This window comes from Ischnura elegans (genome assembly GCF_921293095.1).
Source record: "Ischnura elegans chromosome 13 unlocalized genomic scaffold, ioIscEleg1.1 SUPER_13_unloc_3, whole genome shotgun sequence".
NCBI lineage: Eukaryota > Metazoa > Arthropoda > Insecta > Odonata > Coenagrionidae > Ischnura > Ischnura elegans.
Window position 1 is genome coordinate 4665884 of NW_025791659.1, and position 12517 is coordinate 4678400.

General features: G+C 39.0%; 1 protein-coding gene across 1 annotated transcript in view; it reads left to right on the forward strand.

The window, feature by feature from the left end:
* Positions 1-1348, forward strand: part of LOC124172836 (CD63 antigen) — a 76960-nt gene extending 75612 nt beyond the window's left edge. The window contains exon 6 of the mRNA XM_046552329.1: positions 574-1348. Coding sequence (XP_046408285.1) covers positions 574-639 — 66 coding nt within the window. The 3' untranslated portion in view covers positions 640-1348. The remainder of the gene's footprint in view (positions 1-573) is intronic.
* The last annotated feature ends 11169 nt before the right edge of the window (positions 1349-12517 follow it).

Genomic DNA, 12517 nt, shown 5'->3' on the forward strand with positions numbered 1-12517 from the left:
AAAATTATATTTAAATCATGTTTCAAGGCCGAGCCACATAGAGATACGGTTATCTCCGCACGTGTATTCGAAGTGCAATTAATTGTTGGTCCTTGTGCCGTGAGGACACATTGATCTTGAGCCTGTGATTGGAAGACCGGCGTACAAAGTGTTCATTAACCCTGGCGAAAAATCAGACACTTCTTTACTTCCCTACCTCACTGCTCCCTCCATTTTGCCACTCACAACCTTAAGCTTCGCCTAAATTTTGATATCGATTGGTGACGTCATGAGAAATAGCACTTTAATTGCTACATTTGAATTCACAGCGCCTGTCGCGGTTGATAAATTTTTAGTTAACGTGCGGGCGGTGATTTTTATGTGATCAATATTTCTTCCTAAAATGGCTTATCAACAGACTGTGAATTTGATGACATTTAGACCGTGAAAACCTGGAAAAAACAGTGAATTTTATAATTTAGTTAGAGTGGGAACCCTGTTATCTTTCTGTGTCCATGTATTCTATGTTAAAGGGCAGCATATCAATATCAATAAATAACAATAATATCTCTCTCTCCTCTTCCTTGTTTTCAGTTCGTGGGCATTGTTCTCTCGTGCTCTCTGGCGAGGGCAATTCGCTCCGAGTACGAGACTGTCTGATTGGACGCTTGGTGGCGCAGGAGGTGGGGGGGACGGGAGGATTTCAAGGTGACGTCAACGCCCTGAACAACTGTGGGCGAGAGGAACAGTCATCGCTTCGTTGTCACCCTGTTAAGATGTTTACGCATCGTTAAAAGACCTTTTTCTTTTCCTGGAGGAAAGTTCCTGCTATCAGAAGAGCAGCAAACATTAATTATTATTTTTTTTTTTTTAATATCATCTGGTAAAGTCGAGGAGATCTTCTCTCTAAAAGCCAGCGTTTGTCAATACAATGACAATTTTATGGAGAGTTATTTATGTGTTTAAAAAAAATAATAAGTCCAATCATATATCTCAATTTAAGTCATATCTGAAATTGGTAAATATAGATGTGGAGCTGCTAAATGCTCCCTAAGTTGTAGATAGATTAAGAATGTATCGATCATAATGCAGTGATGTGAGTATTCAAAGAAAAAATGTTTTATCAAACGTTCATGTTAAACGCATCCAGACATAGATATACATATATATATTTTTTTGTCCGAAAAATTGTACAATTTTCGTGTGTTTTACAACATCCAAAGTAATATTTTTTGTCCAAAAATTGTTCAATTTACATGTTTACCTCACAGAAGAAATATAATTTTTTATGTTCATTGTGTCTAAAAGTTTATATACGTATATATATATATATTTGTGCTCAAGAATTGTACAATGGTGTTGTTTGTTAGAATGGAAAAAAATGTGTGCCCAGACGTTGTATGATTTTTTTAAATGCTTACTGCATCGAAATAAATATTTGTGCTCGGAAAATTGTGCTCTATCTTTGTTTTGACGGCTTTGAAAGCGGTATTTGTGTTGGTAATGGGGTGGTTTCCCATTATTTTTTTATTGCCTAAATCGAAAGATTATTACTCCCGGAGTACGTATTTCACGCTTTTAGATTTGTAATGACAATCTATTTTTCGCAATTTAATGAAAAGTGAAAATTTTCAAGCATGTGGAAACGCTACGGCTAAGTATGAATGCTGGGAAGAGCCGGTGTGATGTCTGGCTCCTGCTCTGTGAGGCCACGTGGGTGCAAGGTTATGAACGCTGCTACGATGCAGGCTGCTTGCTGCCGAGCATGGCGGTAGCGTAGAGTACCCTGCTAGCAGGTAGCGCTTGGCTTAAATAAGGATTATTAATACCCTTTCAAGCAAAGGAAACCTTTCAACCATAGGCAATTTTAATGTGTGATGTTTAAGAGATGTTTCCCTGAGCTTGTGCCTCAACCCAGTGAGAAATGGGTGGTGGAATCCACGTGGAACCCACGTGGAGATGTAACGTGGATACCACGTGTTTTTGGTCGTGGAATCAACGTGGAACCCACGTGGAAATTTGGTGGAAAAATTAAAACAGCAGTTGGTGCTGTCCTAAAACCATTAAAACCTCAACCACTCTATATCTAAACCTTCTATATATGTGTCTACGATTTTTCATGTGCTCTCATGGCTGCCTTTCCACGAATTATATAAAAATAGAATGTGCGATACATTTTCACATAACTAGCGTGGTTTCAGGATGATAAATGACGCAATGTCACCAGAGGGTTAAGTTCCACAAATTAGAAATTCTGTTTAACATTTAATGCTAATCACCACAAATCCACTTAAAATCAACGTGGATTCCACGTGGGTCCATCCACTCAATATCCACCACCACCAAATATCCACCACTCAACGTGGATTCCACGTGGGTTCCACCACCCATTTCTCACTGGGAAGCTGGCATTGGTAATCTCAGACGATGTAAAACACCTATCTGCTCGTACAGCATCTGTGACGGCACGTGGAGTGGCATCGCATGGGCGCCAATCTGGCCTTTTTCAAATGAGGTTAAAATTGACCATTGCCATTTGTCTATACTGGGATTTCTAAAACCAAATAATTTGTATATTATTAATACACTAATGGCAAACCTTTCGTTTTCCTTGATAACGAAAACCTATTGCACTTTTTATTGTATTTTCTATAATTAATAATAATAATAATAGTTATAAACGTCTTTATTGGGCGAGATTGGGACTAGAAAGTCCCATCTTCCATCTAACCCCTCGTCAAACATGAAATATATGCAGTTAAATACATTGTCAAGTTGCTCATGAAATTAAATGCAGATGAATTACAAAAAAAATAAATGGAAGGTCCATTTTCAATCAAAAATTATAAGTTGACCATTGACCAAGTGTAAAAAGATGTCAGTGAACGTGGGAAAAAGTGCTTGGCTTAAATAATAAGTGGGGATAGGGCTGGTGTGGTGGCTAGAGTGTTGGCTTCCCACCTCGTGGGCTTGAGTTCAAATCCCGGTGGCAGCAGAGAATTTTCAGAGACTATCTGATCCCTGCTTTAACCCTTTCACTGCTTTTTTTACATTGACCTAAACTCAAAGAAATATCATAAAATGTATTAACCCTTTCACTGCTGTGGACGTACCTAGTACGTCCGCACGGCAGACTGCTGTGGATGTACTTTTTTTTCCTCCCTGCCATGCTGTCAGCACTTTCGCCGAAGCACTTCGCAGGGTCCCTAATACGGGACCCTTTCCTCGACCAGCTCACCCACGCAGGACCTTCTCCTCGACCCTACCAGCGGGGGACCTCCTTCCAGAAAAGTGACCGCTCTGACTGCAATTTGAAAATCAATCACTCAATACGATCACCAAAAACTTATTGTTTTCATCGCACTCCTGCCAATCAAGCAATCGAGTACGTCTTTGAACCGTGTTTCTGCGATGAAAAATAACGGTTTTGTTAACTTTGCTAAAATGGCCATTCTTCCGGTTGTCCGCAGCCACGTTTCTAGAAAAGTTAACAGAATCGTTATTTTTCATCGTAGAAACACGGTTAAAAGACATGCTTGATTGGCAGGGATGCGATGAAAACAATCATTTTTTGATGATTGGATTGAGTGATTGATTTTCAAATTGCAGTCAGAGTGGTCCCTTTTCAGGAGGTAGGCCCCCCGCTGGTAGGGTCGAAGAGATGGTCCTGCGTGGGTTAGTTCGTCGAGGATAGGGCCGCGGATTAGCGACCCTTCGGAGGGTGTACCACACCCATCCTGGAAGTACCTGCTTCATGGGCCCAGGAAACGCATTTTAACATTTTTGCGGCATGTGAGGAGTATGTTTTCGGAGATTGAACAGCAGCGAAAGGGTTAATGATGTGTGGAGGACATTTCAAGTGCAATACACCGTCCGTCGGATGGGACGTTAAACCATGGTCCCCTTGGTGCCCTTCGTTAAGAGCAGACTAATGCCGACGCCCGGTTTCTCTCCACCATTCCTCACCTACCCTTCCCGAAGTGGCATAGCAAGGTATTTCAACCGTGGGGGGGGGAAATTGGGGGGACTTTTCTTTTTTAACCCTTAAACGGGAAAGGTTTTTGGAAGGAAACATTTTTGAGAATTCTATTATGTTATTGAAACGTCAGCATGTTGTAAATTTTTTACTTCTTCTAATGGTATATTTCCTGTAAATTAGAGTAATTCAAACTTCTTTCGGAATCAAAGTGACTTAGAAATAATTTTTTTTCCCTGAATTCCCACAAATCCGGGCAAGGTGAGTCTGTTTGCACGAAATGTAAAAAGTAATGTGCATTTTACAAATATTTGGTTTGAATTGTCAAAATAATGTAAAATTATCACTGTATGTACATGTGACGATAAATATTTGGTGTTTTATGTGGTGAAAACAGAAACAATTAGGTAGTCAAAAGAGTCCACTGTACTCGCTGTTTGACTATGTATGAAATTAATAAGTAATTTAAAACTTTTGTTAAACAAAAAATATTCAATTTTATGTTTAATGATTCTATAGTGCACAATATGTACAAATTGATGTGAAAAGTAATATTTTTCACTGTTTAATAGTTTAAATTAAAAGCAAAAGTTAAAAAGAGTCCATTGGACTCACCTTGCCCGATTACGTCAGTAAAATATGTTGCCCGTATTAGGGTTAAATATAGATTACCTTTATTAGCAACACAAGGCCCCTCTAAGCCATATGGCTTGTCAGAAGGTTCCAATATATCTAGAGATGCGTGGAAATAGCACTATCATTATAATTTTATAGCATTGTCAATTACATTTTGTTGCATCTATCTTTTCTTTTTTTTCGCAATGTATCACATTGACGACAAAGTGGGGTGAAACACATTTATTTGAAAGAATTAAAATGTAATACTTGCCAAAGCTTTTATTTTATACTTAAACCTTCATGAGGGCTTTTCTGCTATTTTTGTTTATGGTTAATCTATAAGCCCTTAAGTAGGTGTACGTGAAAATGGCACTTTCATTTAAATTTTTATAGCATTTTCAAGTATAGTTCACAGCATTTTGTAGCATCTATTTTCATTATGTATTGCTAGTAGTTGACAAAAAAAGTGGAATGAGATTCATTTGAAAGAATACGGGATAGTTTAAATAATAATGGGTTATAACAATAATAAACTATGGAATACGACATAAAGTAAATAATTAAAATTTATATTAGTAACTTGAATATCATTTACATTAGTTGAACATCAACATTGAACAAGTTTCACTACTTTCTTCCTTCAACCGGTTGCGTCTGTCAGTCACAAGTATATTGCACGGGCTAAAAAACCTCACTGCATCCACGATGCCAACTGTTGTCCAGATTGTGTGGAGTTTAGCATTAACAAACTCAGTTTTTTTTTGGGCTGATGGCAAGAAATATTTGTTTAACATCGCAGAAGCTACCAGGGTTCTCTCTCAATCTTCCTAGTAGCTGCAGATAAAAATATATGTATCTATTTATGAAGCTGGAAAACCCAACGTCCAGTGGCGTAGTGAGGGGTCGGCTAGGCAATAAATTTACCAATTTTGCCATTGAAAAGGCAAATTTTCTGTTAAAATGTCATAAAAGTCAAGTCATCACCCCCAAGTCGCATTTATTCACATGCATCTGATGTGCGATTTTCACGTATCACTACATTTATCCTATATTGAACAGCACATTGAAAGCATATAAATTACATTTCAAGTTTCAACTTCGTAAACAAAAAAAAAACAATAGCACGACACACAAAAGTTTTAGAAACTTTGAAACCAAAATATGAGAATTTAGTATACATTAGTAACTTGAAAAACAGGGTACTAATTGTAAGTAGAGGGTTTAAAACTAATTTTATCACTTTTCGTAATCGAAATAACTTCATTTCTCAAAGAAATATTTTGTAAATTCATGATTTTTCAATATTTTGTTCTCTTTCATGAAGCAAAGTAATTGTGTTTTTATAATTTTGGGGGGGTCCGGACCCCCCAAACCTACCCTCATGGCGCAAATGACCTGGGCTGTTGGTCGCCTCCTCTAAATACCTATAATAATTAGTAGTTACAGACTTGACTGTATAGAATCTACTCAATGAAAAGTAAAAGAAACTTTAATTTCACATAAATATTTAATTTATGACCTAGGTTTCGACATGACACGCCATCGTGTGCTACAGATGCTCAGAAGACAGAGAATAAACAGTCACGCACAATACTATTACAAAAAAATTTTAAAAAGGCAACAGTGTGAGGAGATAGATTTTTTTTTAAGTAATTTTGTGTGCGACGATTTTTTCTCTGTCTTCTGTGAATCCGTACCTGACGATGACTGGTCGCATTGAAATCTCGGTCGTACATTAAATATTTATGTGGGATTACACAGTTTCCTTCACTTTTCATTAAGATAAATTATGAGCCAATGCATAAAAACCAAAATGAACTTAAAGTGCAAATAGCATTGGTATTACAACTGGAATCATGTGATTGGGTGTGCGTAAGTATAATATTTCAAACCCTGCCGCGTGAACGGCGGTGAAATATACAAGAACTGCCATGAGAAAAAATTCCCCTGGACCGGGAATCGAACCACAGACCTTTGGCTTTCCGGGCCTATGCGTAGACCACTACACTATCCAGGTTCTTTAATTCCCACGGCAATTATACCGAGGCTGGTGGTACTAGATGTTAGGCCCTTGTGGTCCATTAAGGATGGCAATGCGAGGTAGAAAGGACTTCCAAGAAGCCAAAACCGGTTGAGAGACTCAAACCTGCGCTAAAGCCACACAAAGCGGTATGTGTAATATTTCGAACCCTGCCGCGTGAATGGCGGTGAAATATGCAAGAATTGCCTGGATAGCATAGTGGTCTGCCCATTGGCCCGGTCCAAAGTTCCGTGGTCCGATTCCCGGTCCAGGGGAATTTTTTCTCATAATAATAATAATAATTTTAATCATCCCAGGACACTAAAACATGTATAGTACAAGTAAAAGAAATAAACAAAATGATATAAAGAAGAGAATACAATGAAACACATTAAATTCGTTTACAGAATAAAAGGCATTAGATATCAAATACCTTTTCAACTTTACTTTAAAATCTAGGAGGCAGTTAACGCCTTTAATATTCGAAGGCAGGTGGTTGAAGAATTTGCAACCAACGTAGGGAGGACATTTTGCATATAATGAAAGATTGTATGACACAGTTCTAAAGTCTTTGCTCCTCCTGGTGTTGTACAGGTGCACTTCGTTATTTAAAACCAAACCCAAAGTAAGGTGCTGCTCTTTGACATATATTGAAGCATAATAAATGTGAATACAATGTAAATAACAAAAAATACAAAATTCTCATGACAATTCTTGTATATGCTTGTATCGAACCACGGAACTTTTGGCTTTCCGGGCCACTGCGCAGAACACTACGCTATCCAGGTTCTTTAATTCTCATGGCAATTATACCGAGGCTCATGGCACTAGGTGTTAGGCCCTCGCGGTCCATCAAGGATGGCAACGTGAGGGAGAAAGGACTTCCAAGAAGCTACAACCGGGTGAGAGCCTCAAACCTGCGCTCAAGCCTCGCAAAGCGGAATGTGTAATATTTCAAACCCCGCCGCGTGAACGGCGTTGAAATATACAAGGATTGCCGTGAGAAAAAATTGCCATGGGAATTAAAGAACCTGGATAGCGTAGTGGTCTGCGCAGTGGCCCGGAAAGCCAAAGGTAATAATAATAATATTTATTTATCACCGTTGGCAAAATACAATGCATGGCTACATCTAGATTTGCATACAAAAAAGATGCAATATAAAAGTACCAAAGACATTACGAGATGCGTATACCATATGTATATATATATATACAATAAAAATACAGAAAAGGGAAAACCATACAAAAACACATTACAATATCATATGTGCGAAAGTTCCACAGAGAAAAAATCATTCGCCTTGACCGGGATTCGAACCCGGATCCCCCGATTTCCGGTCAAGTGCTTTAGCCAGTTAAGCTACCGAGGTGGATATTTGCGGACACTACCGGACAAGATGTTGCTGGACTGCTGAGCATACGATGCCACAAGCAGTCCAAATCGTGCGCACAGCGCCACAAGCCGGAGAGCAGGCCCGGACATAGAACACTAAGAGGTGTTCGCTCTAGACTAGTTTAAAGCACTTTAAACAATATCATATGTTTTTATGAGAGTCTTCAAGGTATTCAGAGACACTGTAATAGCACTTTCTGAATAGGAGATTTTTAACCCTCCATTTAAACAAAGCAGGTGGAGAGACGGATTTAATTTCCTCTGGGATGCGATTAAAAATTGCAGAGGCGGAATGGTCCGTGTTTCGATTCCCAGTCCAGGGGACTTTTTTCTCATGGCAATTCTTGTATATGCGTAAGTAGTTCAGGCGTTCCGAGCGTCACACATGAATTCTACTTTTCTGAATTTACTTTCTTAACCCTCTCAGTGCCATCCTTCTTCCAGGGGTACTGGTGAGAAATTTGGAGGGTATTAAAATGAAATGTAGCAACTAGGAAAAAAACAACACACAAAGCTATTTTATTACATGTCCATAAGCGTTTTTTTTTTTAATTGATGAGGTTAAAGTGTTCAATATTGACAAAATATTTTTACGTTTACTGAAATATTTATCTTAATATAATACGGTAGCAAAAAGACCATATTTTTAGGAAGTTAGCCATTTTTTTTTCCTCCCAACTGGTTTCACATGCATAACTGTAAAAATATTCAAACCAAGGCTACATATAGGATATACAAGGATACATAAGCCTTCTCTTTACAGAAACAAGCCATTAAGGCCATCTGTAAAGTTCCAATACGAACAAGTGGTCGGCCACTGTTTGTGTCCCTCAGGATCCTCACACTTCCATGTGTTTACATTCTCTCATGTGCCATGTTTGTGAAGTGCTATCCGTATTACTTCCGAGTTAACTCGGACTTTCACAGTCACAACACTAGATCAAAAAGTGACGTTCACAGTTATCTGTATTCATTTAGCCAATGTCAGAAGGGACCATATCACTCTATTGCTGCAATCTAAAATAGGCTACCCTCTGATTTGAAATCCCTTACCTCATCAAAGGTTTTTAAGAATAGATTGAGAGGCTTGCTATGTAACAAAGGTTATTATAGTGTCCAAGAATTTTTTAATGATATTTTATAAATGTTATTAGTGTTCAAGAATTTTTTTTTAATGATATTTTGTAATCTGTGTTTTGTGATTCTTTTAAGTCTCTCTGTATCTTGGCGAAACCCATGGATAATTGTATCCCAACGGAGTTAATAAAATATTATTATTATTATATATCCTATGCTTTTTAGTGGAAACAGTTCCTCGATACGTGCAAAAATGGCCTCCTAGTGACCTTAATAGGGTAGTTTCCTTCATCAAAGAAAAGGAGAGGCATTGATTGCGATTCGTTATCCACCATTAGTGTATTCATAATGTACAAATTATTTGGTTTTAGAAATACCGGTTTAGACGAATGGCAAGGGTCAATTTTTTATCCTCATTTGAAAAAGGCCAGATTGGCGCCCATGCGATACCACTCCACGTGACGTCACAGGGACCTAGTTTCTATACGAGTAGATAGGAGTTTTACATCGTCTGAGATTACCAATGCATGCATGAGGCACAGAGCTCAGGGAATCATCTCTTAATAATCGGATATTAAAATTGCCGATGGTCAGAGAGTTTCCTTCGTTTGATAGGGTATTAATAATCCTTATTTAAGCCAAGCGCTACCAGCTAGCATGGTACTCTGCTACCTGCTAGCATCCTTTGTCGTATCAGCGCTCAGAGCCTCACCCCAAGGTCACCTCATTTGCGGCAGTGGGAACCAGAACGGCGTCACACGGACTTTTCCCATCATTTAAACTTAGCCGTTGCGTTTTCGCACGCTAGAAAATTTTCACTTTTCATTTAGTCGCGGAAAATAGATATCATAATTTAATAATCTAAAACCCTGAAATACGTACTCCAGGAGTAATAATCTTTCGATTTAGGCAATAAAAAAATAATAGGAAACCACCCTATTGTAGCATCCTCCAAAGGCACTTTCTGGAGTGGTATCCAGTCCCCTTAAATAATGATAATGGATGAAAATTAAACTTTGTTTTTCCACATGTGAGTAAATCATTATTAGTGTTATGAGTAAATTCCAAAAAGTGACGCCTCAAACCATCGACTTAATTAAATAATGTACAATTTAAGAGATGATCTATTGTCCTGCCACACTTTTTGTCCGAGTGGCAAAACCCGATATATCGGCCCTCCACGCTAAAAGCGTTCTCTTATCTGTGCCAGGCCTTATGTCGGTAACCCGTGTTGTGGTTGGAAGAGAAATCCGCAAGGTCCTCGATGGGTCGCTGTCAGAAGGCCCGCTCCCTAAACCCCGGCGACAAAATACCCGAGACTAAATCCACACGGCGACAAAACGCCCGGGACCTCAGGAGATTTTGTCGCCGGGCCTTATGTCGGTGGGGGTTCTGTCGATTTTTGTGACTTTCAATCTTAAATCAGTGCTTAAAAGTTTTCAACGACAAGTTTATTTTTTATAATTATTTTCTTGAAAAAATAATGATTTTCAGTTTAGTTCCATGACTTATAATAATAGGAAAATTTATTCATAACTTTTGTTTTGAACTAAATTTATTTTTTTGAAAGAGTGAATGAATTTAAATACGTTGGTGCCATAATCAGCTCAAACAATAATGAATCATGTGAGATACAAAGCAGAATAAATTCACCCAACGGAAGTATGTATGCCCTGAATAAACTGCTGAAATCAAAAATGTTATCCATCAGAACCAAACTCAGAATTCATGAGACCATAACGAGACCTATCCTTCTTTATGGAGCAGAACCATGGGTTATCGACAAAAGAACGGAAAAGAAGTTAATTGTCCTCGAAAATAAAGTGTTATGGAAAGTTTTTGGTCAAACAAGAGAGAACGGAACCTGGAGAATAAAACACAATGGGGAAATCAGGAACCTTTACAACTCGCCAGACGTAATTTCCAAAGCCAAGCAGGGTCGCAGTTAGGAATTAAGGCTGGGGGGAAGAGAGGGGTTTAGGTGCAACTAATACCGGGGTGTGTGGGGGTATGGAATACCCACCAGGATAAGCGGTGGGTGAGAGATTAATAAATTGCGGAATTTTAGGATAAGCGGTTCAAAATGGTGAGTTTTACAGCATTATGAGGGATATCTTATTAATCCTTACACTATTCTATTAGTAATATCAATCCAATTAAGTCAAATTGATTAAACTTTAAAATTTCTCTGAGCTCAGGGGGGGGAGGGGTTTCCCCCCTTCGCTGCGCCAATGACCAGGGGCTCAATTATGAATTAAGGCTGGGGGGGGGGGGGTTTGGGTGCAGCTAATACCGGGGTGTGTGGGGGTATAGAATACCCACCAGGATAAGCGGTAGGTGAGAGATTAATAAATTGCGGAATTTTAAGATAAACGGTTCAAAATGGTGAGGTTCATAGGCGGATCCAGGGGGGGGGGCACGTGCCCCCCCCAGACCCTCAAAAATATGTAAGATTTTTAATACGGTCCCATTATCATTGCATTCGTTTTGTATTGCGAGGTATCCTTGTGCCCCACCCAGAACAAAATCCTGGATCCGCCCCTGGTGAGGTTTACAGCATTATGAGGGATATTTTATTAATCCTTACACTATTCTATTAGTGAATTAAGGCTGGGGGGGGGGGTTTGGGTGCAGCTAATACCGGGGTGTGTGGGGGTATAGAATACCCACCAGGATAAGCGGTAGGTGAGAGATTAATAAATTGCGGAATTTTAAGATAAATGGTTGAAAATGGTGAGTTTTACGACTTTCTGAGGGATATCTTATTAATCCTTACACTATTCTATGTATTAGTAATATCAATCCAATTAAGTCAAATGGATTAAACTTAAAAAAATTTCTGAGCCCTGGGGGAGGGGGGGGGGGGTTTTATATCCCCCAAAACCCCCCCTCGCAGAAACGTTCTTAAGTTTAATCCATTTTTCTAATTTTTATCAATATTGCTTACAGAATAGTGTAAATGTTATAAATATATTATTAAATCCTTCCAAAAGCCGTAAAACTCACCATTTTGAACTATTTATCTTGAGATTTTTCTGAATGAGTGTCCCCGCACCTCCCAGTTACCCTGGCAGTTATGCCACACCCCCAGACACCCCAGTATTAGTTATGCCTATAAACCCCCCCTAGCCTTAATTCCTATCTGTACCCCTGATGGATTCACTGCACTGCGGCACCTCCCCAGTGGCACAGCAAGAGGGTGTTTTGGGGGATAAACCCCCCCCCCCAGAGCTCAGAGAAACTTTAAATTTAATTCATTTTACTTCATTCGATTAATATACTTATAGAAGGGTGTAAGGATTAATAAAATATCCCTCAGAAAGTTGTAAAACTCAACATTTTGAACCATTTATCTTAAAAAATTTCTGGGGAAGAGCCCCCACATTTCCCGCTTATCCTGGTGGGTATACCACACCACCAGGCCCCCCAGTATTAGTTGCGCCAACCCCCCCCC